General features: G+C 38.1%; 1 protein-coding gene across 1 annotated transcript in view; it reads right to left on the bottom strand.

The window, feature by feature from the left end:
- Positions 1 to 25,900, bottom strand: part of thsd7ba (thrombospondin, type I, domain containing 7Ba) — a 165,404-nt gene that overhangs the window by 40,959 nt on the left and 98,545 nt on the right. Inside the window, exons 12-14 of the mRNA XM_028393596.1 lie at positions 24,503 to 24,606; positions 13,357 to 13,548; positions 1,723 to 1,980 (exon numbers count right to left, since the gene is read on the bottom strand). Coding sequence (XP_028249397.1) covers positions 1,723 to 1,980; positions 13,357 to 13,548; positions 24,503 to 24,606 — 554 coding nt within the window. The remainder of the gene's footprint in view (positions 1 to 1,722; positions 1,981 to 13,356; positions 13,549 to 24,502; positions 24,607 to 25,900) is intronic.

The following is a 25,900-nucleotide window of genomic DNA, read 5'->3' as shown; positions in this document are numbered from 1 at the left end:
AAAAACCTTTTGTGTGCACACAAGATTCAGTTTAGTCTATGTGGCCCTCTAGGGCAGGGCTGGGCAATTATTTTTTTGCGAGGGCCACTTCGCAACTTCCATAAGAAAAAGCAAAAGGCCACATCTTTTCATAAATAATATGAATTGGAGACCACTGGCACAGTATCTACCTTTATAAATATGCTTATGTTACATTTTCATCATTGTGATATGATGAACTACTCCTCTGTCCTCTCTGTGTGTGTCCATGTCTACTTTGACTCTGTGCTGGTTGTATGACGAAACACACAGTGCAGAGCAGCACAGATGATGTAAAGATATTTTTACAGAAGAAAACCATTAGAGTTAAAGTAAAAGTTAAAGTAGCAAATCCCAGAGTCGGGCAAGATCTGTGCTTTTTAAGAGCAGATGACGATGAAATATGTCTGCTGGCAGCACCGCAGTAACATCTGAATGCGCCGTGGAGTTTCTGTGCGCTTTACCGTACATTTCAGCATAGTCGCAGCATTTTTAAAGTGTAGACAGCGCGACCGTGTCTCTCCAGAGAGTAGATGGGATGACGCATTACAGCAGAGTGGAAGAAACAAAGAGAGTTGGAAAGACGTTACCGATGATGCCGTGCTCAACAGCTGACTTTTGCTGCCTTTGTTTAATATTGTGTGCACGGTCCACGGGCCGCATTGAAGACGCAAGCGGGCCAGGTGTGGCCCGCGGGCCGTACTTTGCCCAGGTCTGCTCTAGGGCCATGTAAAGTAACTAATGGGCTGATAAACTGAGGAAAAGCTGAATGGAGATAACAGCAGTTCCTAAGTCTGTGAGTCAATCCCCACAGATCTCCATGTTAAAATGTAAAATTTACAGCAGAATTAATCAGTTTAATATATGTTTAAATTCAAGCCTTTGATGTGACTTTGATTGACAGGTGTGTGCCACACGTGCAGCTCCTTTCGTGCACCATTGCTTTGAATTATGGATTCTGTATTAACAACAGATATTGACCTGATAGTGTGTAAATAGCAAATAATCGTGCCGGTCTATTTAACTATGTTTCTAAATAATAGAAATATTAGGTGTATGTGTAGTAGGAAAGCTGCAAATTACAAAAAAAAAAAAAAAAAAAAAAGCATCACACCAGAGACTGAGTTTCTGTGCATTTGTGTCTATGCGATCATTTGTTAAATTTAGTTTTATCTCGAAAATAAAGTGTTTTTGGTATGATAAATGGTATCTGATTGGTGTTGGGTATCAGCCAATAAACAAAGTCCAGGTATTAGTATCAGCCCTAGTATTGGTGCATTCCTATTTGGATAAGCCAGGAGTTTGGGGCACTTAACTGCTGCCTAGATGACAGTGGCGAAGCCCCCTATATTAAGAAAACCTTTGGGTGACTTCACAGAGGTCCATTCTTCTATAATTTACACATTATGGTGAATATTTTTACTCTCACTAATCAGAATAGAAGGATTAGTGAGAGCTAAGATCTTGTGGCTTCCACATGATGAAACAAAGCATGTGACATCAAAACATCCACAATGGTGTGAAGTAGGTGTTACTAGTAATTTTGCACATGCTTCTGAACAAAGCAAGCATGCTTTGATGCTTTGATAGGGTTTGTACCAAGTGGTTTTTTTCTGTGAAGGAGACCCATTTAACAGAGAGCTGGCCAGGCTGAATTACAGGTAAAATCGTATATTTTTGTACATGCATTTTTGTTAGTCTTACCTGTGTCCGTACAAAACGTAGGGCTAACCAGATGCCCTTGCTGGTTAATGCAGGCCACGGCTCTATATCGCAGACCTTGTCCACACTCTTTCGCTTCCCTCTGGCTAATCCAACCCTGCAGGAGCGACGCATCGGTGAGGATGCAAGAAGACCAGTTTCCATACGGCTGAGATAAAAACTCATCACAGGGACAAGGCTCCGTCTCCTCCAGAGGGTACAGCTTCTCATTTAGACAGTGCTCCTTCTTTTTGCTGCGACCTGAGCAGAAGACAGACAAAAACAATGGAAAGTTAGCACACCAGGTGGGTGGAAAAATGACTTTATGAATAGGGCTTGATGCCAACTTTTTTTCCCACGATGGGATAGAAGCTGAGGAGCTGCATGAATAGGTTTATTGTTTGAGTTCAAAAAGCTGTTTATTAAGGAGAAAACTGAATGCCTTTTGTTCATTTATTCATAATCACGCATTTATATTCCCTCAATGTCAGCAGTTAAACACACTAGATTACTAGTATAGCTAAGAAAAAGTGAGTGTTAATTGTTTATTTATGGCATTGTGGCTGTGAGCTAAGTGACGGAACAACCAACACGTACTTGAACTGCTCACATACGGTATCCTGTAAAATCCAGCATCTGGCTTACTTCTGGGACTGGACTAATAAGATCACCATTGCAATTTCTGGAGGGAATCGTTTCCTCTACTTTTCACTGCTGACTCCACAAGGAACGGGATTGGTTTAGAAACTAGCTTACTGTTTCATTATTCTCACCCGCATTTAAGCCCAAACACAGCTGTCCGCAGAAATAAAGAAGCTCTAAGGCGATGTAAAACGTGCCATCGAACGAGAACAGTTCGGAACATTAACTAAAGCATTAACAGTGAGCGGAGATACATGAGCTACATTTATATACCATTTATTATAATGCTTTTGAATAAAGCTACATTCACACTGAGAAAAAAAGGCCATTAAATCGTCGGGGATAATGTATTTCTCTGTGGCTAAAAACATAAATGTGCTTACTGCTTTTTACCTCTGACTGATTCCAGTGCAAGTCAAATAACAGCGTTACATACCACAAATTGGTGCCAGGATGGATGTGAATCAATTTATTCAGTGGTTCATCTAACTCCATTCTATGCCCTATGGTTTGACTTTATTTTCGCTACAAGAAGCATAACAAATGAACCCGTGTAAGTGAAGCAGTTTTCCCCCTTTTCTTAGCGTGAAGCCTAAATAACCCCTGGGAACGATTGCTGCTTTTTTGCAAGCATATTAAACTTTAATTTTTCTATTTATTTTCAAGCCCCTTGAGGGAATGGTGCACACTAAGTGTTTGTGTAATGTCACCACAACCATAGCGAAGGTTAGACCTCGGTAATTGTTTTTTAAAATTCTACTGACGGTGTGTCTGTGGTAGAATGGACAATACAAACAGGATTATTGTTGTATTCAAGTGAAGCATAATTTCTATACTTATAACCTTTTGTATGCCATTTGTATGCAAATGCACTATACTTAGGCACAGCACGTACAGTCATTGTGTTAGAAGAAGGAAGAGAAGTGAGAGTGAGAATAAAACACTGCGGCAGTGCGGCGTACCCCCACTGAGGAAGAAACACAGACAGATCTCTCCCCTTAAAAGAATACTCTTGAATTCTTCTTGCTTATTGCACATTTATTCCCTCTCTTTCTATTTTACCCATGACTTCTCACCAGCACACATAGTGGTCGCTGTTTATTATTAATGATCACAAGTGCACAGTCTTTGATTCTAGGGACTGACAAGTAGAGTAGAGGAATAGACAGACAATGGAAAGCAGCCAAAATAACTCACACAGTTATGTTGCTAGTCAGTGAGGCTCTGATACTTCTGATGCGCTTTTACTCCGTGATTAGGCGTTGTGTTTCACATCACGCTATTTCAACTTTTCCTCAATCATGGCCTTTTGCCAAACTAGCTAAAATACAATAGAACAAGAGTTATCACTTGGAGGATATACTCCTTTAAAACACACTCCATTTCCTTTGGAAACTGGTGCAACGTTATTTTATCTACACAGGAAGTAACATTCAATGACAGTTCAGTGCATGTACGCGGATGACATTGTGGTATACCTGCATGCAGTAGATAACCTAAAAACTGCACAGAAAAGAGCAAAGTGGCTGCCTCAGGCTGAAGGTTATAACCCTGTATCCCTGTATTGAAACGACCAGTGTTTACATAGCTGCGTTCCGTCCTGTGGTTAATGGGAATAAGTGCAGGTGAAAGCTTGCAATCAAGTGCCGCTGCAGCCAAGAAAATGTTGCAAAAGCCTGAGGGAGAGAGCTGGATTCTGTTATGTTTGCTTTTTTTATTTAAGTGTGGCATCAGTGATTCTGATCCTTTTAGAAAAAAAGGAAAAGAAGGTAGAAAAGAGAACATGCACTGGCTGGTAATGTACAGCACCCTTAATTGTAATGATTAGAAACTGTAGTACTGTGGAAGCAGATATGAACATGTGTTTTTTTTAATTCAGACTACTCTCAAAACTCTGTTTTGTATACATTTTAAACGGCTATGCCTCTCCTAAGATCTTTTATTTTATTCTTTTATACTGGGCATTCAGCTTCTTCTGTGGTTACACTACTCCACTTTTTTGAAATAATTAACAGAATTGCTCTCTAAGGTGTGTTATGTACACAGCTGTATTATGTCTTTTCTTCTTGCATTCTTTTTATGTGTATATACAGTAACAAGAGGTGTGTATAAGTGATGTATAAATGTGTTATTTGTATTACGGGCTGCTTCTTTATTTCTAGTTTGCTCAGTGTTCTTCTATCGCTGTGTGGAACTGTGTAGAAGATTAGCCGTAGGCTAACTCTTGTACATTGCATCAAATGGTAACATTTTTGTTTAATATACACAATCCCTTATGAATTAAAATAAATAAGTAAATGGATTACACAATGGACTGACTGTTTAAGTAGTGAATTTTTCCTTTAAAATCTGCTGTACTCCCTAAAGCATCAGCTACAAGTCCTTTGTCCTAATCATTTATATATGATGATGTCATAAATATGCATGGTCAGGATAGTAAGACTATCTATTTCTGGACAAGTCACACATACAACCTGTCAAGCTGTCTAACAGCTCTAAAATATTCCTCGTGATTGATTGTCTGTTCTGCATCATGGAATTATGTTTTTTGTAAAAACTATGATGTCTCACCTCACTGTCTGAAAATACCCTGCTGTCAGTGACACATTAGTGTTGCTCCAGTAAATCACCAGGGTCAACAGCTCCTTATACTTGTCAATACAAAACAAATACTGCATTTCATAAGACAATTAATATGTTCTAGAAAAAAAATGCAACAAATATATATATCCAACATTTAATATATAGGCTGCAGTTAATGGGACTGTCTCATGAAGCAAATCAACACATAAGGAAAACAGTGCACACATGTCATGTCTTCCTCATTATGTTTGAGCCAGACACTGTATCAGAACCACCTGCTTTTGTTTACGTAAAAGTCTGGCAAGATGCAAAAAAGTAGAGCCAACCTCACGTAAACACTGCATCTGTGCTAATATTCTCATTATAAGATGGAGATGCTCCCTGACTGTGTCCTGTCTGTCTCATTTCCTCGTGTTGTTTTGTGCACTATTTTGAGACTAAGAAAAAAAAGAATAATAATAAAAAAAAATACTGCATGTTACTGTCAGTGTTTGTAACACTGCTGGTTGTGAGTGTTTTTGTTGAGTGTGTGTTTCCGAACAGAGAGGAAAAAGGGGATGAGCAGGCACACATGGACAGACCTTCATTCAGTGGTCATTCAAAACACACAGAATTCTCTGATATGAATCAGAATTCATTGTTCCATCAATGATTGCAAGCTGTCCTGATCCAAATGCAGCAAAACAAGGCTAAGTCATGATACTACCACCACCATGCTCCACAGATAGAAGATGCTATGCTTGAATGCAGTATTTTGTTTATATTTGTTTTTTGTTTTTGTTTCTTTATACATTACACTTCATTTTTTAAATGTGTTTCACAGATAGCATGCTTTGCTCAGCTTTTTTATGATTAACTTTTCTTCCTATGATTAGCATAGCCTCACTGAGTGAGGTAGAGTCATCTCGCCTGTGCTAATGCAGCTTTCCAATCATGATGCACCACCAATTTGACTGTGAAATAATGTAATGCATACTTGATACATTAGTATTATTACATACATTTAATAGTATTTTGTATTACTGACAAACGTTGGCTAAAAACAAATAGTCAAATAGTTACACCGGCTGTTGTTTTCTAAGTCTTCTAAGTGTGTGTGTGTGTACTGATTGTACTGACTGTATGAAGCCAGAAACAACACCAAATTAAATGTTTTTAATCCAACCTTAATGTTATTTGCTTTTAAAAATAAACATATCCTTGTTTTAAAGGAAACAGATTACACGCAAGCTGCTGTATAAAGAACAGATGGCATTGCATTGTTTGTACATTTATACAATATTACTTTGGAGGTGGTTATTTTCTTGTTGTTTGGTTAAAATGAATCCTGCTGGTCCCAAAAGAACAGAGCCAGTCAACACTTTAATGAATTGCAGTCCCCAAAGAATAAGCAAATTACTATGTAATTGTCACAATTAAAGTAAACACCTTGTGTACGCTAAAATGAAAGAGCTAACAGAATTCCTTGACCTGAGCCAGATGGAGAGAACACACACACATACACACACAAAACAAACTGGTAAAAGAAACGTGGTGCAGTTTTAATCTAGCTGTACTTGTGCTATATACACCCCTATTTGTTTCATGGATCCTGGGTGTCCTGAGCCTCCTGCATGCCCAGTCAGTGAGCAGCCCATCTGTTTCTGAAGTGGGCTTGATTGCAAACATTCCTCACAGAGTGTGATCTCACTGCTGTCGCACTGCAATTCACGAACAATCTGTTCAATCTACGCCACTGCTGGTGGTTGATTGAAAAGTGAAAGTGCAACATCACTTCACTTTGACAACCACATTACTGGTGAAAGAAACACACAGGCATCAGTTTTTTACACCTTCAACATCCAGTTTGTTTTCACAATTAAATGTAACCCATGCAATATCTATCTGCGAAAGATTCCAAGACTTTTATTGTCAATGCACTCTGTGTAGAACTCTGACCAACTCGCCTTGTTGTGATAAAGAGTAATTTGTCTGAAATGACAAGTTACTCCATATATATATGTATATATATATATATATATATATGTATATATATATATATATATATATATATATATATATATATATATATATATATATATATATATATATATATATATATATATATATGTATATATATATATATATGTATATATATATATTCTATATATATATATATATATATATAAGTTAGCCCAAAGATACGCCCAAAACCTTGAGATAAAACTTCTCACTGTCATGATCCTGAGTTTGTGAATTACTCCTTCTTGGTTATTTTTGTATTTTTAGAGTTTCATGATACATTGGTGCTCCCTATGTTGTCCTGTGTTCTGGATGTCTGTGTTACGTTTCCTTTGGTCTTGTCTTGTTTACTCCTTTACTTTGTAAGTCCTGTCTTCCTGGTGTTTCCCCATGTGTTTTAGTTCCCCCATGTTTCCCGCCTTTTGTGATTGCTTGCCCCACCCTAATGTGCTCCACCTGTGTCTTGTGTCCTTTGTCTATTTAAGTCCTGTGCTCCCCTTTGTCTGTGTCGGATCGTTTTGTTACCTTGTGAGTCACCTTGTGAGTTACCTGGTATTTCCTTGTGTTTTTCTTTTGTGTGTGTTCAACCATGAGTTCCAGCAGTTTTTTTTCGTACCGAGCCAGTTTGAGTTTTTGTTTTCTGTTTGGTTCCTTTGTACACTCGCCCCATTGGGATGAGCTCTGGAAATAAATCTGGTCAGTGAACACTGCCTCTCTGCCTGCGCCTGAGTCCTCTAAATCTCTTAACCCTGACACTCACTTGCTTTGTTCATCAGATCAGGGACTCAGATCAGGCACAGAACAGATACACAGTACAGATAAGAGAGGATCAGATTAACAACACAGATCATATGAAGAGACTTCTTCCTCTCAGAGACTGGCCCAGTCCAGCTCAGCCCAAAATGAAAGAGAAGTAGAGATAGACACCTCCACAGAGCCATGTTTTATCTTTTATGCATTTTTAAGGTAACCCCTTTACCAAACGAACACCATCTTGAGCCTTGCCTCTAAATCAGATTTGTTTTTTTGTTTTTTTGTTTTTTTTTTAAGACTGTTTGCGTCTTCCTGGTGTTTCCCCATGTGTTTTTAGACTTTTAGAGAATCTTAGTTTTTCACATCAACCCACAACCTGCAGTAAGATCCAGTTGCCTATATGACCTGAGCACACCAGTGTTATGACAGAAAGACATCTGCTCCACTTTGCAACACTGCATGGAAGAGAGCCTGGTGACATCTGCTGCCTAGCAACACAGGGGCCTTCGGGAGAGGATGGTCGCACCAGCACCGGGGTACTGGTCTTAGTGAGCATCCAGCTCCACAACCTTCCTAAAGTAGGCTACAACCTCCTCACACCTGCACCTTGATAAGAGTTCATGTCACAATTCTAATAATTACATTCAAACACTAATTCACAGTTTAGGATTAGTTTAGTTTTTTAAATGGCAACTTAACCATTGATTCTTTTATTTTCTTCTTTTTTATTTCTTCTTTGTGTACATCTGTTCATTTTTACTCTGCATTTAATGTTTTATTCTGTAGTTGATAAATATATTATCCTTTAGAGCAAGTTGTTCTATGTATTCTTTTGAAATATGAGAACTGGGATCACTAAAGTTGAGGACTTACAGCCTCTGATGTGAGATTGATTTAATTGATTTTCTATAATTTTAAGTATTATGATCCCAGGCTGAACCCTGGGTGGTGCCCCTTCTAAATGAGTGCAAACTTGTATACAAAGCGTAATCACACAACATTAATTATTGCCTTGTGAGGCTATCAAACCTTTGTACACTACATAATTTTTGGTGCCCTGTGTGAAGCCAATTTAAAATCCTGTTCTCTATATCAAAAAAATTACTATTAGTATTACACTTTTACAATATAAACCCTGGGTGCATGAGTGCAAACTTGTATTCGAAGTGTAGTCACACAACATAACAAATCTTTGTACGCTACACTAGTCAAAGACTTGTGGCGTATAAGCAAGGATGAATTGGCTTGACAAAGATGTCAATAGCCAGACAACAGATGACGGATTTCCTCCACTTGATTAGGTGACTGTACCACACCTTGCTGTCATTCATCTGACATCAGCTTTTAAACTGCTAAGACAGGAAGGCTGTCCCACACAGGTTCAGACTCCATTTTTCATCTGCAGTGATTGGTTGTAAAAGTTAATTAGGCTTGTAAGACGCATCATTTCCTTAATATTTACTGACTGCTTGATGCATAACCTGCCAGTAATTCATGATTCGTTTTTTTAAACCACATTAAAAGCTGCAAATATATGATGTTTTGTGACTTCGTGAGTCTACTACCCAGCAGGTCAATTGAACTGATTTCAGTGCAGTTGACTGTGGGGAGAGTGAGTGAAAGAACACCTGCTTCTCATCTGGCCAGAAAGCACCCAATGCCTGTAAAACATTTATTGTGTGCTAATGTTGCTATGCTACTCGACTGATAGATATGGGATTAACATGTAACAAATTGGTCATTAGAACTAAATGAACTCCCACAAGGGTGATGCCGGACTCTGATTTCCCAAGAATAGGTTAATTTTGCCATAATGACCACCTTGCCGCACATTATCTTGCTTATTATTCTCGCAAATTATTTGACACAAAGAGGTGACTAGACACCTCTAAGGGATTGGCCATGGTCCAACATAACAATGGTCTGTTCTACTAAAATAAAACAGCACAAAATCTCTCACCACAGTTGTTGTGGCAGATGTGAAGTGATCAAAATCACTAGTGTTTCATATATGCAACCACTTAAAAATCAAATTAGCCATGATCCCTGTCTTAACCAAACCAAGCAATTTTGATTCTTAAAAACTAACCAAACGGTGACTAATGTGGGTGAAATTATATCTGTGGATGCTCTCATTCATCAAGGTCAGGAAGTAGGTGAAATTCTCAATTATTTTTTTCAGCCTATAGTCCTGGCAGTGAACTTGGTGTCATATTTAGTGATGAGCCATAACATTATGGTTGATACCCTTAAGCCAGTTTGTCCAGCACATCCTACAAATGCTTGGATTGAGATCTAGAGACACTGGAGGCAAAGGCTTTAGAGGTGTTTTTCTATTGTTCTTCCATGGGAGGATGGGAGGACCTGAGGTTTACCAGCATAACATTTCACAAAGCATCAGACTGTGTCAGCTGGCCTACCTTCTTCCTATATCAGAATCAGCATTTTTTTTAGCAGTTGGAGCTACAGTAGCTTATCTTATTATCTCAAGGGCAATAGTGAGCCTTGTCCCCTCCCATGACACTGTCACCGCTCCACCTGTCTTCCCTTCCTCTGGTCACTTTAGATAGGTACTGACCACTGCTGACACGACACCCTACAAGAACTGCAGTTTTGGAGATGCTCTGACTCAGTTGTCTAGCCATTACAATTTAGGTCTTGTCAAATCCTTCAAATCTAACATCCACTTTTGAGGAAAAAAAATAAAGAAATGTTCACCTGCTGCCTAATATATCCCACCCACTGACAGGTGCCATGGTAACCAGATAATCAGTGTTGCTCACTTCACCTGTCAGTGCTCAAAATATTATGGCTGATTGGTGCATGACATTTGGCAAATATGGTCATGGTATTCGGGGAGTCAGTGAAAATCTGCCTCTTCTCTAACATAAAAAAAACACAATTAAAAAGACATAAAGCAAAGGTCCAACAGACCAAACTCAAGGTAGCAAGCAGACCATTAAAACTGTAGTATTTTATATATATATATATATATATATAAAGTCGGTCTGAAATGATACATGAGGTACTTAAACGCTTATTCTGACAAAGAGGAGAGCCTGAGCAATTGTGAATGTCTCTGTAACAACGCTGGATAGTGTAGCATAACCATTTATTTGCAGTTAAGCTCTTACAAATACACAAAGATACACACGAACTCTGACTCTTGTGATCTGTAAAAGAAATAATTCACTGAATTTAATGCCTAAGAACCCATACAGCACCCAACATGCCACTGGAGATTGTGGCAATAGTACTCCCCTACACTTTTGGGAGGTCATATCATTTTTTTTCTGACAGGGGACTGATTCAGATTGTGAAAATGTCTTTCAAATGTCAATAAATAACCACTTTTATTAGAAAAAACAAACTAGAAAATTGTCCTGTAAATAGTTTTCAGAACTCGCATCAAGAAGTGACATTGTAATTACACAGCAAAGACAGTGTTTACCAAAAATGAGAACTAAATTGTATGTTTTGCTGATATGAGAAAGATGCTTTCAGTTATTTCAGATATTTCATAGCATAATTTATTCATTGTTGGTATATCGGTATCAAATAAAGATGATGTATTTGGTCTCTCTGCATATATTCAACAACAAATGGCAAAGCATGTTTTTAGAGTTGTGGAATTTCTTCCACTAAGGCAGCAGCAACCCATAACCCTAACATGCTAAGCAGTCGAAACATGTAAAGGTAAAAACACAAAACACTGGTCTGATCGAAAGAATGCTCTTATGGTTTAAAAAGGTGAAGACCAAATTAATCTTGTTTAAATAATAACAAGTTATCTAAAATCTAAAGAAAGGTGATTGTGCCAGGTGTCCGATTCCTCCACACAATTATTTAATTTTTTTTATCATCAAGTTATCATATAAATCCTCATTTTATGCTTCAAAGCTGCAATGCATAGTCTATGAATGTACTTATGGAATGGTGTATCTGGAAACAGGAATGATTTTTCATGATTAGTCGTGGACAATCAATTAATAATGAAAAATAATCATTAGCTGCTGATCTAGTAGACTGCAACAAAAGGTGCGCATGGTGTCCATTAACTTTTGGTCACACAGTGTAGTTTAGTAATCATATTTATGGAACACTGGACTTCTTATTCAAATATTTGAGTTTTGCGTGAATAATAAATGTAAAATCAGAAAGCGTAACATATTAAACATAAAACCAGGGATTTAATATCTTTCTTTTTTAAAGCCCACTTTGTGTAAACATTGGTGTTATGGATAATGAATGTCATAATACAACTTGGCTTGTTCAATTTAAATAACATTATATTTAGACAAAAACACCAGTCATAATGTGCATTTATTTGAACTACAGAATGTATGTAATCAGGAATGTGCCAGAGATTTCCAATCCTGGTACATGTGCTCTTTGTTCTTAGTGAAAGCCTTTTCTGGGAAGTATGCAGCATACCTCCCCATGTACTTCAGTATAACGTATTAACTGACCTTATGCTTAAGGAATGACCTGTAACTATACCTATGCTCCTGTGACCTTTCATTAACTGTGTATGGCTCTGACTTACTTGTGACAGAGAGGCTGCTCAGAGAAGTATTCCATCAGAGACTTCTGTCTGTGTATGTGAATGCTCCTGTTCCAGGAATAAAAGCACTGGAGTGATTAACAGTTGGTCTTCCAGTTCTTAACAATTCCATATTTTTCCTACTCAGTTCCAGGTATTAGTGTTAAATTCATGTTCGCATGAGCTAACTTTGAGATGGACGCCATGAACTACAACTGAACTTCAATGTGTTAAGCAGTCTTGACTGAAATGACTGAATTTAGATACACAGAATGTACCGTCGTAAGGCTTAAGGAGGGTTTACAGCCTAGCTGTATTATCTAAGCATATAGGGGTTGGTTTGCTGCAGGCTTCCTTAACCACATGCTAAAAAGCTTAAAACCCACAGTGAGTTTACTTTCCATCAGTTTCCCTGACAGAGAAATTTAAGTAAGCATTAAAAAATGGCATGAAACGTCTTGAAATACTGACCTATTATGACCGTTATGAGCCAATGAACATGAGCACACTCTCTGCCCTCAAACTCAACCACCGAGCTGAGGCTGATTTCATGTGTTGGATTCTAAGAGCATTATAGAAGGAGACAGGGTATGTTTACTACAACCCCTCCGGCATCGGATAAAATATTCATGAAGACAAATAGTATCCAGCCTGGTCTGCAACCACGGCGTGTAATTCAGATTTTGCCATCTGCTCAGAAATAAGGGATTACAAACGGTGAGAGACTTAATTTAGACCTGACATAACAGTGGAAGAAAGTTACAGTAACGGATTGTAACGATTGTGGCGTGTAAAAGTGCAGAAGCTCAAAAGCTTTTGCACTTTGACAGGCATCTGGACACTACAAGTCCAGATGCCTTGCTTCAACCTCCTGAATATGAAGTATATGTGGCAATGTGGTGTAAAAAGTTGAGGAATAATTCCTTTTGGCAAGTTTGACGGGGTCTGCGTAGAGTTGAGGTAAAGTTTAAAATCAGACATGACAGATATCTTCTCTGCTTTTATTACCTAAGTAACTGCCAACTGTGTCAATAAACCAATACAACAATTATGTGAAGAGACCTGAGAGGCCAATTTTGTTAGCAAATATGAAATTGTGTCTCTGAATAACTTACCTGTAAGAGAGCGTTTGCGGCTTCGGGAGCTGCCACATCCTCCACATTCAGAAAACTTGGACCATGCAGTTAGAGTGCAGTCATCCTTGCAGGCTACTCGGCACACTCTGATCTGTGGGGGCAAGGGGCCAGCCCATCGCAGGCACTCTGTCATATTGGCCGACTCGCCATTCTCCCTGATACAACTGACTCCTGCGAACACATAAGGGAGGGCAAACAATGTCGCTCCAGTCACCCAGACAATGCAACTTATGAGGTAATACTCACTCAATGGTATATTACAACTTTCTGTCAATCAATACGTTCAGCCTTAAGGTCACAGTTTCATGTGTGATTAAAGGGAGCTCAAGAACGGGTGTTGTTGTTATAAAGGATATTCTGGGGCAGCTTTTCATGTTAAAGATGGAGTGAAATAATGATTCAACCTTCAAGCACATCACCTTTAGCGGACTTCTTTAGATAAATGTGATTTATTGAATAGAAATGGGACATTAACATTAAAGCTACATAAGCTTGACAGAATGATGTTTATACTCTTTCATCAATGTATCAGTATCTGATCAAAGAGGAATAAAGGCGTCATATGCAGTTATATTTGCCTGGGTGCGCTAAGGCTAATTATTTTGAACACACTGCGGGAACAGATTGGTTATTTTCTGTTATTTAACACCTAGTCTAGCACCTAATTAACTGGAAGCAACATTTCTTATTGAATCTAGTTACTTAGAAAAAAGAAAAAAAAAGAATGTGTCTTCTCTGCCAGAAAAGACACAGTCAGTGTCTTGAGGAAAGGTCAAGAGGATAAGTAGAATCAATATGAGAGGTCCATCTGAAGACTGTGTTTACTTTGTGATCTGAATGCTGGTGTTACTATCCTGGGCTCAGCCTTTAGCTATCAGGGATCTGTCCCACAATGCTTTCTCCACCTTTTATGTTATTTTCTAGTGTTTTGATATATAGGTATAGCATTGTCCCAGACTACATCCTACCACTTCTGGGGGACCATGTAGGGGGAAAAAATGAATTGTGTCATAAATTACACACACACATGCTGATCAGCCATAACATTATGAGCACTGATGGGTGGTGAATTATCTGGTTACCATGGCAGCTGTCAGTGGATTGGATATATTAGGCAGCAAGTGAACATTCTGAAGTTGATGGTAGAAGCAAGAAAAATAGGCAGAAGATGGATTTGAGTGACAAGGACCAAATTGTGATGTCAAGACGACTGGGTTGGAGCATATCGAGAGCAGCTCCAGAAGTACAATGGGGGGAGCCAAGCATTCAGGGACCTCTCACGTGGAACAAGCTCCCAGATTAGCTATGAGAAACAAATACCCTCTTTTCTTCTTCAAAATCGGGTTATGCACCATCTACCCTAGAGGTAGATAACACACATTTTGTGTCAGTCTGGCAGTGCCATTGCTAGCTTAGCTTAGCATTGTCAATAGAATCCAGAGTATCCAACTAGCATTTATAGTATATAAATAAATATTTTTTTCCTAATTATTTGTGACCTGCATATTTAAAATGAGTACAAATGACAATGAAGATTAACACAAGGCAATTTAATAGGCTGATATATCTTGGGACTAGGATTTGTCAGGTATTTTTTATATATATATATATATATATATATATATATATATATATATATATATTATTTTTGTAGCTCTTTTTCCTACTCCCGTTTTTGTAGCTTGTCTTCCTCTTCCCTTGTAGCCCCCCCCCTTCTCCCCGCTCCCTTACCTGATTATCCTCATGTGTTTCACCTGTGTTGCATCGTCTCCTCTCTCATGTGTTTTTAAGGTGTGTGTCTCCCTCACTTCCCTGCCAGATCTTGTATTCTTTGGCCAAACGTCCAGAAATTATTTTTAGAGAGTGTTTTTCCCTGTGTATGACCATTGCTAACTTACCCTAGATTTTTTTACTCGTGTTTTGGACTGGCCTGTTTTTGTGACCTTGTCTTAGCCTATTCCATTGTGTACTGCTGCCTGCATTCTCCTAGTAAAATTCCTGAACTCTACTTCCTGCCTGACAGTCATGCTTTTGGGTGCTTCCCTTAGTCGGTCCGAACAGGATTCTGACGAATCACTGCTACATGGGTGTAAAGATATCACACAGCACAATAACTTCTGTGCACACTCTAGTCCAGTGGTGGCAGAAATACATAACGGTATGATTCTAAGAAGTCATTCTCTTTAGCTTGCACATAGCAGCTATGTTCCTCTGCATTTACTATGCTGAGTAGTAGCTGAGCCACGCCTCTATGTTAACTGAAGGTGAAGTTGGGGGTATTCAGGTGCTGCTTTTTTTTGTTTGTTTTTTTTTTTTTAAGATTCAGCTTAAAGCCTTCCATCTTGTGTTTAGGTTTAGCCATAGTGTGATAGGGCCTATAGTCATAGGTCCAGTCATTTTTGTAGGTATAGCTAAAGCTAAACGGACTCTCAGCTACCATATGATGGCTATGATGCTATATAGGACCACACTGCTGGAGGGCACAGATGTGATCAAAGCAGGTTTTCTCCCTCCTTGCCTCTCTTCAGGCTGACTCTCATATTTATGACCCAGTACTTCATGTCATGAACTGTATGTCTATATCTCTGTGTATCATTCTAATACTGTCACAGTTAGATCCATTCCATCTTCGATGTACTTACAAAATTATCAACCGACTTGCTTTAACACCAAATTCCAATGCCAGAGCGAGAGAGCGTGACTTTGTCACTGATTCTGCTTTTATTGTATGTCCACCGGGGCCATGGCGAATCAAATTTATTCACCTTAGCAGCTGCAGTATAAAATTTAATGCTCCATGGATGACAAAACTTTAAGTGAAGTATTGTTGGTAGAAAATGATGGGGAGTTTTTCCTTAATCCACTCACCTAGGGGAACCCTGATTAAAAGAGGTTCAATAAAATTACAGAGACTGAATGAATGAATAAGGAGATATGAAACAACATCTTGGCTCTGTAAAGAGAAGGAAATGTAGATAAAATTATGATTTATTAAAAAAAAAACCTGCTCCTGACCATGTTTTGTACGCTTGTAACCATGGTAACATGCTCCAAGGTACCTCACTTTCTTGGGTTTGAGTTAGCTCCCTTTCAGAAACAGAAAAGCCAAACTTTTATTTTAGGCTCAACATATACAGTCAAATGGCCCCCTACTTTTACAACACATGTAGAAATAAAAATGAAGACACACAGTGGGTAACCACCCCTAACTCTAGTGGATCTAACAGGTCAAATCTCTAGGTTTGTGTGCAAATAACTGTATGTTACCACAAGAGACAATGGTCTCAAAAAAGCAAAAAATGGTGGTCTCAACTTACGTTATCATCCTGTGTTCTGTTATCCTTGTTTTCTAGTAAATCCTTATTTTCCCTCTTTTTGTAGTATATTTGTATTTTCTTGGTGTGGCTTGCATGTCTGCTCCTTGGGTTCTCAGTGTCATGGTGGCATGTGTCTTTCCCTGCACTCTCCGCCAGATTGTCTTGTGTTCCTGGGTGTTTCAGAGTTCCAGCAATTGTTTGTTTCTGTTTATCCTATGTATGATCTAGTTTGTGTGTTTTTGGATTCCTGTTTTTGCCTACACCTTTTGAAACCTCTGCCTGAATCTTGCACTGCTTTTGTGACTCTGACCTGGCTTGGAAATGTATGTACTGTTGCTTGATTATGGACTGATCACCTGTGTTCAAAACCCAAAACTAAAAGCAAACCTTCTGAAAATTGTAACAGCCATTGAGTCATGATTTTGGGTCCTTCCTGTTGCCAAATAAAACAGTTAATAAAACAGTTGTCCCAACCACTATATTACCAAAGCAGCACCATTCCTATAACAGCACAAGTTGAGTCAATGAAGCTACAGCGAGCTAGCCAACAATACACAATATACACAACACTGCATGCTGGGGCAGGAGAGGAGCTAACTTGGGGCAGCTCCTGTGGCATGACGTGGGACAGACAGGTGAAAGGTGGATGCAGCACCAATTATAGGCAGTGCTTTGTTTGTGCAAGCAGCCACAGTTATAGACCCCTTAAAAGGGATGAGGCTGGCTAAGGCAAAAACACTTGACATACAAAATGATGTTTAAATTGCTAAACTCATCATTAAATGTGTATTTTATGGTCTCTTTTTCTAGAAAACCATGCATTATTTTTTTCTGATGGTGCCATTGTGGTTTGCTTCTGTGTCAACAGCGAGATTCTTCATTGCTCTATATTTGGTTGAAATCAGGCTGGTTAAATATCCTTTCAAGTACAGCAATTTATGCAATGCTGACACACAGTCTAAATTCAATATTTAATTTTTGTCAAAATAATAGTAGAGTCTGAGACATCAAATTGGGTTCTTATGCCTGACAGTGTTTTGGATGGCTGAGCGCAGGCTGAATCATAGAGAATTACATTTCCAAATAAGTGTATTTGTATTGCATATTATGCCAGTATAATAATAATAATAATAAACAATATACATATAACACAATCAACTATGCAAATAAAGGAAGGAAGCATCAGTGAGAAAAATATCCACACAAATGTCTTAAGAACATGAATATTTTACATCAACTTAGTTATACCGCTGTGTCAGAAGTGCTTATTAATATGCAGATGTATGCACAGAGGTTCAAATCAAATCATCTAATCTACAGAGGGAACATGAGGTGGAGGAAGGACGTTTCCATTAGTTACTGTTCAGTTCTCGAGAGAACACATCCACGACTTTTTCACGTCTCCTAGTGACATTTTTCACAGGATATGATGGTGTCAATCAAATGGCACACTTAATGCAAATACTATGCATAAAAAAAATCAACAAATCCACAAGGTGAGAAAGGAAACACTTCGTTTTAGCTGTTTGCTGATCAATTGGGTAGAAGGGAAATTTTGTAGCCTTTTTAGCTGTACAACAACACATGAATGAGAATACAGAGACACACAAACAACACAATGTTCCACCTGAAAAAAAAAACAATAAATTAAACAAAAAAGCGATGCGGAATGAGGGAAACTTCTCCTCCCCCAACGCCTCAATCACCTTTTGAGGATTCACTGATCTACAAACATGCCTTTAATCCATCGTATTGATTTCTATTTGACTTTTAAATTTTGCCCTCTGACAAAAAACTGTGTGGTTTCTACATGTCTGCGTGGGGTGGTCATTTACATACAAAGCCTCTCTATGCTAGGCATTCCAAGGGACTTTTCATTGCTATTATTATTTAGGAGCATTTATGTAAGTCAAAATCACAGCTATATGAAAAGGAGCTATTATAATAGAATAGAAATACTTTACTCATCCCAAACTGGGAAATTTCACACAATATGAGCGTGTGGGTTAAACAGCCGTATTAGTCCAACTGTCACCACTGTGGGAGTGATTGTGCGTCTCCGTTGGCATTTATTTCTGTCCATTTACATTGGTTGGTCTTGTCTCTTATCCAACCTACTCCACCAGTGATAACCCCATTCTGTCATCCCTGTGTGGCTTTTTTTTTTTATTAGCCGAGCCCAGCACTGCAGGCGCTGACATTCTGATTTTGAACCTGGTGGGGGGTGAGCGGCATCCATTTTTAACGTAATTATTTCAGTCTTAGGTTTCCTCGTGTGGCCTTTCACATCATCTCTCGTCTCAAACTTTTTTTTCTGTCTTTTGTATAACAACTGTTATTTAGAAAAAAGGTGAGAGCCATTTGAAAGGAATTGGTTCAAAGAGGAATGTTTTCAAAATCTTACTAGCATATGTGGAAATTTAGAGGCAAAAGGACATTCTTTAAAAATGCAAATAAAAATGTTCTTTCTGTTGATAAATGTTATTAATCCAACCTAGGAGCCATTTTTTACAACGTTTTTATAACCCTCATTCAGCAATACTACTTGTATAATGTTCTTCTATATAATATATTGCAAAGATGAATGTGGACTGGATTCATCATGGCCATTAAGCTACATCTTTCCTGCAGCCAAAGATCATCAGCATGACTCATTTTCTACTGAATAATTTCTCACAACAGTTCCAGCTGGGAGAAAGATAACACATCCAACTGGTTTGTGAGACACAATTTAGTTGAATTTAGATACAGCATGTTGTAGTTACTGTGAAATGCATTAGCTCATAGCCCACTTCACATACATGTTGGTGTTGTTGTTGTTGCAAAGATAAAATCAATGTTATTAAATCTTTCATAATATTACAGCATAACTCTTATGTGTGAGTCTGATTCAGCGTGACAAGTCAGAACCACAACCTTCACCTCATTCTACACTCAGCTGGACATTGGTATTCATTTAACATGCAGCCTTGCATCCACACACAGACGTGGAATGGAGGCATTTACTCAAGCCAAGGGCATATTGGCTGAGTTCACAGTGCAAGAGGGACACCTGATAAAACAATCCATCATCACCAGTTAAACATAATGTCAGAAATGATCAGTGTGTATGTGTATCTCATGCCTGCATGACAAATGTGTTGTTGGGGGTGGGGCCATTTACCATTGTGCCAAATAAAAGAATGTTTTTTTCCTTGTAAAATGTGTTTACTGTTATGATCATAATAAATCTTTACCTACACGCCACTGTAAAATAAATAGTTTAATGGCAAACCTCAACCATGAGAGATACCTAACTTTGAGTGAAAAGTTTGCTATGTCTGTGTGGTTTCCTGTTTGGTCCTTTGTCACCTGTGCTCTTTTGTTTGCCCCAGTTTCCTTGACCTGCCCAACCTGTGTGTGTCTCAACCATGTGTCGGTGCCGGATTGTTTGTGCTACCTAGGTGTGCCTTACTTTTCAGCATCTTTTAGTGTGTTTTCTTATGTACTGTTCATGCTTAGTATTGATGACTGATTCTTCTCCTAATGTTACTGTTGCTTGATACCTTTGTCTTTTGGTATTGGACCCTGTCAGCTTTATTTGGATTTTGATTTGTTTGTCTGCCTTTGTGTGCTTCTGTCATCTTTGCATCTGAGGCGACCAGTCTATAGGAACGTTACAGTAATAGAAGTGACAGTGTGTTTGATAAAGCTCACTGTAGTTTTCAACAAGTTCAAAGCACGTCCCCTGAAGAATCCTAGCCCATTCTCTTTGACCAATCTCGGAAGCTCCAACCAGACTTCATGACCTTCTAGGATGGACCCTGGCCCTTAGCTCACCCACCTGTGATCACGCAATACACACTGCTTAAAACATGGAACCCATTGCCATGGTAGCTTTAATAATGCTCAGTGTGTGAGGCTGTGGGAACTGCCATCTTTGCAGTGTCAAGTGGTAGAGTGCAGTTGAAAGTGACGTGCAGCCAAAGACGTCACACTAATTAATTATTGTTTTATCTAAAAAAATATTTCTGTTTAATAATGAGCTGGATAGACGACTAGAAAGGTGGTGGCCAGCAAACACACTGTGGCTGTGGGTCCACATAGTTTGGTCCATATAGTATATTCTGCAATATGGGTTCTTTGTGATATAATACATTTATCTAAAATGAAATGTGTGACCTAAATCCTGCCATTTGCAGATATTTGTATAAAGCCTGACTCCAAAGGCAAAAGAAAGAGATGAAAAAGATTATAACAGCAGAGTTTCAAGGAACTTACATTATCAGAATGCCTGATCTGTGACACTGCTGTGAGTCACTGCTTATTATTACAGGAATCAATTGAGAAGCACTTCCATTGGAAACACAGAGCAGAGAGCTGCTCAGTAACACCACAACACCATTTGTACTTGTCTTTTCCTTACATATATTTTACTATTTATTATCATCTATAAATCTTTTATAGCCCTTTGCTGATAATTGTTCTTATTCTATAAAACAAGCATTCACATAATAAGCAATGTAATGATTATTTACATGTTTACTATGATGTAGTAACAAATGGCTTAGTAACAGACTGCAGCTTGTGATGAGTGACCAGTCTTGCAGTCTGATAGGTTACCACTTTCACAAGCTAATTATAAAGCAGAGCTGAGGAAGTGAGTCCATTTGCACAGCCGGAGTGTGTGGCTTCACAATGATTCATCTATTACTCACAAGGTTCATTTGACTTTTCTCAAGTTTTTTTTTTTTTTTCTGCTAACAATTCAAAAGTGTGGATGCGCGAAATTACTTCTACTGTGCAACTCTCGCCATTATTTGACTTTTTCTGCTAGAAACTGAGGAGTACCCAGTATTTTAAAACATGGTTTTCAGTCTGGAAAATATACTTTATTGCATATTTCAATAGTGTTAAAGAGACATTTAACAAAAAAAAACACTATCTGGGTGAAAAACTTGTGAAATACAGGTTAAAATGTCCTAATTATTCCTAATAGTAGTCTTAGCATGCACAAATTATGGAGAAATATGTACACATTTATATATCTAACCATGATGGATAGAACAGTTCAGCCAAGGAGGATGAGATTAATGGTTACATCCAGGCTGAAGCAGAAACCTGTTATCATGGCGAGATGAAGTTTAGTTGAAAATTGTTCCTATATGAAATTGCTCACAACAAGTTTTGTGGACTGTCTTCTGAGCAGCTGGTTGATTACTTAGAGACACTGTCATTGAGTTTTGTTTTGTTTTTTGCTGACTGCCATCTACGTTTATTATATTGCAGAGGCAGGATATCTTTGATATTTATTCAATTTATTGGTGAACTGTCCCTTTAAATCCCTGATACGCCTTTGCTCATCATATCTATGCCCCCTGCGTCTTAATGCTCCCATTTGACATTTATGTGTCCTTTTCATTTCACAAATCCTCAGCCATAATGACTGAAAATAAACTCTGTATATATGCTTTGTTGTTTAAAACCTATATTTAAAATCAACGTTTTCCACCGATTGCAAATTCCACACTCATACTACTTGAGCTTCTGAAATGCCACAGGTATTTAACTTAGCCATTTTCTAATCATATTCAAAATATGAAGCTCTAAAGGTCAATGAGGCCTGCTCTTAACCTGGGAACACTACAAACACTTTTTTCTATCCTCATTGAGAAGTCATTGAAATTCACTTGAGAAATGTCAGTCATAATTATACTGCCAAGTTAAAATGTGCAACACTGATAGGAGATATGCAGGAAAGTTCTCGGGGCAACAGAGTAAGCCATAACTTTGACTTCACAGTCACACACAGATAGTACTTGGGACTTACTGGGATGTTTCCTCGCCTAGAAATAAGTGCAAAATGATCCAATTAACACTTCTTTTTTAACAATTTGGGCCAATAGCAGTCGGTTTTCACAACTCCGCTGAGTACAGCACAGGAATCTGCACAGCTAAAAAAAACAGGCGTTCAAACACCGAGAGTAACACAACTTTGGGTGTAAGGAATCATATGCGACGTGTGTCAGAAAAACTAATTATGTGACAATAACCCCCCCCCCTTCTTCTCTGGCTGAGCTGGGGAGTAACAGACACACGATTTAAGACAATATAAAACAAAAAAAACAAGTCAACAAGCTGATAAGATGTAGGACAAGATTTGATTCCTTGTGTATACATTAGATAAGAAAGGAGACTTACCAATAAATCTAATGTGAGCTGTCTGACTCAGTGTGACCGCCTGCCCCTCCTGTCATGCTTACATTATTGCATTATGACAGTCTCTTATCAGAATCTGGCTGCACATATGCATACTAATCTGACAAACTAATCCCAAATTAGTGGAAATTAATATGGAGAATTTTGTTTTCGCATTAAGTGTCCAACATGAAAAATTAAAATATTATTCAGCTGTGCTTGTAGTCAATATCGATAACAAGCTGTGCCTCTAATGCGAGTCCTTACATGATAATATTCTGCTAACAGCAGACTCATTCTGATTCTGAAGACAATTTCTTATCAATACGTCTGAGAGAAACAGTGAGCAATTGTTTCTGTACAGTCCCTTGTCTCACACAGATAAAATAAACAAACACATAAACTGCCTGTGAATATTACCTGGTGTTTCAGAGATATCCTCAAGTAGCATGCATTTATTTTATCATAATTTAATGAAGCAATTCTATTGAGACTGACTGGCAAACTGCATGCAACCTGCTGATAAAGGTTGATAGGCGCAAAATGTTTGATTTGTACTAAAATGCACTATGATAAGGAGGCAGACTCCTGAGCTGGTCTGCTCTCACTGACCCCGCTGCCATCTTGCATATTCTTTGTCTTTATTGTTTTTTTACCAGAAGTTTATGTGATGGTAATTAAAAGTTAACAATTTTCAAGTAGTTATTATACTTTTCTGTTATTTTTAGGTTGACTTTTAACATCTGTCCAGGGACAACAGATGGCATACTCTGGCATATCTACAGAAATGTTAATTATATGCATTGTCCCTCAAAGTAAATCAATTTTATAATAATAAAATCAAATAAATAGGGGGTTAGGCCAAATTTAATCAATATTTTTAGGTTTCTACAAGAATAACAAAATTTAATTGAAGGATAGTCATAGTAAGTGGTGAAAAATACCATATATTTGTGATTTAGAAGTGCAATGTAAAATGTATCAACAGTAAAGAACACACCCCCCACATCTAGGGAGAGCTTGGGGCATATGAAATGGTGTCATCTGCAAAAAAATAAATACTCAAGTAGTGATATAGAAGAATTTCATCTATGATGGATCAAGGGTAGAACCCTGTGTTACGCAACTTCTGATAGACACTAAGCCCCAGAGAGTACTTTTGTGTATTGTTGCGTAGAAAGACAAGATATGATAGTGAGTCAATGTAGTCTAGTCTACAGAAACGAGACAACAATGGTTGTGTCGTAAACACAACTATGGTTGATATTCTTGAAAAAACTCTTTGCTGGTCCTCAGTTTTATGTATTGTGTGCAGTGTGTGGTGCACAACGGTTAAATATGTGTCCGAGCCTGCTTGTGTGACCATCTGATTTGCTAGATACACTAATAAGAAAGCAGTGCTGTGAGAAGCTCATCAAGACAGCAGACAGAAAGGTTCATCCCATTACATTCACTGAACAAATTGCCTCCTTTCTTAATGTTTCCATCACTTGCTTGTTAAAGGAGCAGTTCTGAAAGGGCTATTAAGTCTCATTAAATAAGGACAGTAAATAGATGGAGGAACATGGCTTAAAACAGGTGATATAGCAGCCGCTGTCTGGAGAATAGAAAGTGTATAGGATAACACTTGCCTCTTGTTTCTACACCATTCCCACATGCCTCTCCCGGGCCAGATAATCCACGGATAACAGACTCAGGAACCAGAGTACAGCTGTGCCACTTGTGTGTCCTCCACCTACGTGAAACACAAAGACACGTCTCAGTTAAACATGTCATAATCTGTTTATTACTTGTTGCAATGTAAAGTGATTTGGATCACATGTGGGGAACACGCACTGTGTCTGTAAAGCAGCAACCATTACATTTTGTCATTAGTACTGCGATAATAGAACTAAAAATATTCTGCCATTATATTTGTGCAATTTGTGCAGCCTACACTGCCAACTGGGATGTATTTGGTGAGAATGCTGCTTGATATATAAATTAGTGTGACACATTTTGCTATTGCTGGGCTGCTTTTTTAAAAATGACTGTTATGGAATACAGTTTTTGGCATTAGAGGGCAGATTCAGATGTCTGAAACCATACTCAAAAAATCAGTTTAATTTGTATTTTTATTTTTAGCTATACTTGTAATATATAATACTAATTAAGGAATATTGCTGAATGATTATCTTGATTTTAAAAGGAGGGGAAGGAGACGGGCAACCTGTTGTGATGGATTGTTTTTCATACTTTTAAAATAGCAGGGGGTAAATTCTGAACAATACAATCCCTCATAAAAAAACACCTTCATCTGATGAAGAGGGCAGGACTGTTTCTTTAATCACATCATTTAGCAGCAGCACTTTTACTGGGTTTGCATAATTGTATTCTTATACAAAGAAAGCCTTTTTAGTTCAAAAGCAGTTTCCATATTTTCTTTGTCTTTATTTTCTCTTGTCCATGTCAATCATTTATATTAAACTACGAGGGTAAACAAAGAACACAGAAAGTTTGATTACAAAGACACTGAAATGTTTTGTGTGCACCTTACTTAGACTTTTTTTTTTGCCAGTTGGCTACATACATATTTATATAACAGCCATGCTATCTATTGACTGTAAATAGAAATAGATGGCATGACAACTCAGTGCAGAAGTGGGCCTGTGTTTGGGCAGAACACCAAACATTGAGGCTTTTCCAACATGCCCATAAATAAGATATTTTGGCCTCATTTTTGTACATCACGCAGAGTCAGGACTCTATTGCCAATTTGTATGTACAGTTTACGCTACTTTCTACCACCCTTTGGTAAAAGCTAGATGTTTATCTTTGGCTACACTTCAGTTTTTCTTCATTTTTAACAAAGCATATCTATTACAAATGCTATCGTATAACTGTTGATCATCCATGCTTCTTTGAGACCTCCCCACTACCCCCCTGGTTATTTTAGTATATTTGTATTTTTTGGTGATGTTTTCTGTTTTATTTTGAAAGTAATGTTTCCTTGTATCTCTCTGGGTGGTTTTACTCCTGGTGGTCCTCCT

The sequence above is a fragment of the Parambassis ranga genome, chromosome 21 (genome assembly GCF_900634625.1).
Source record: "Parambassis ranga chromosome 21, fParRan2.1, whole genome shotgun sequence".
In the NCBI taxonomy this organism is placed as follows: domain Eukaryota; kingdom Metazoa; phylum Chordata; class Actinopteri; family Ambassidae; genus Parambassis; species Parambassis ranga.
This window is presented reverse-complemented; position numbering and strand designations above follow the sequence as displayed.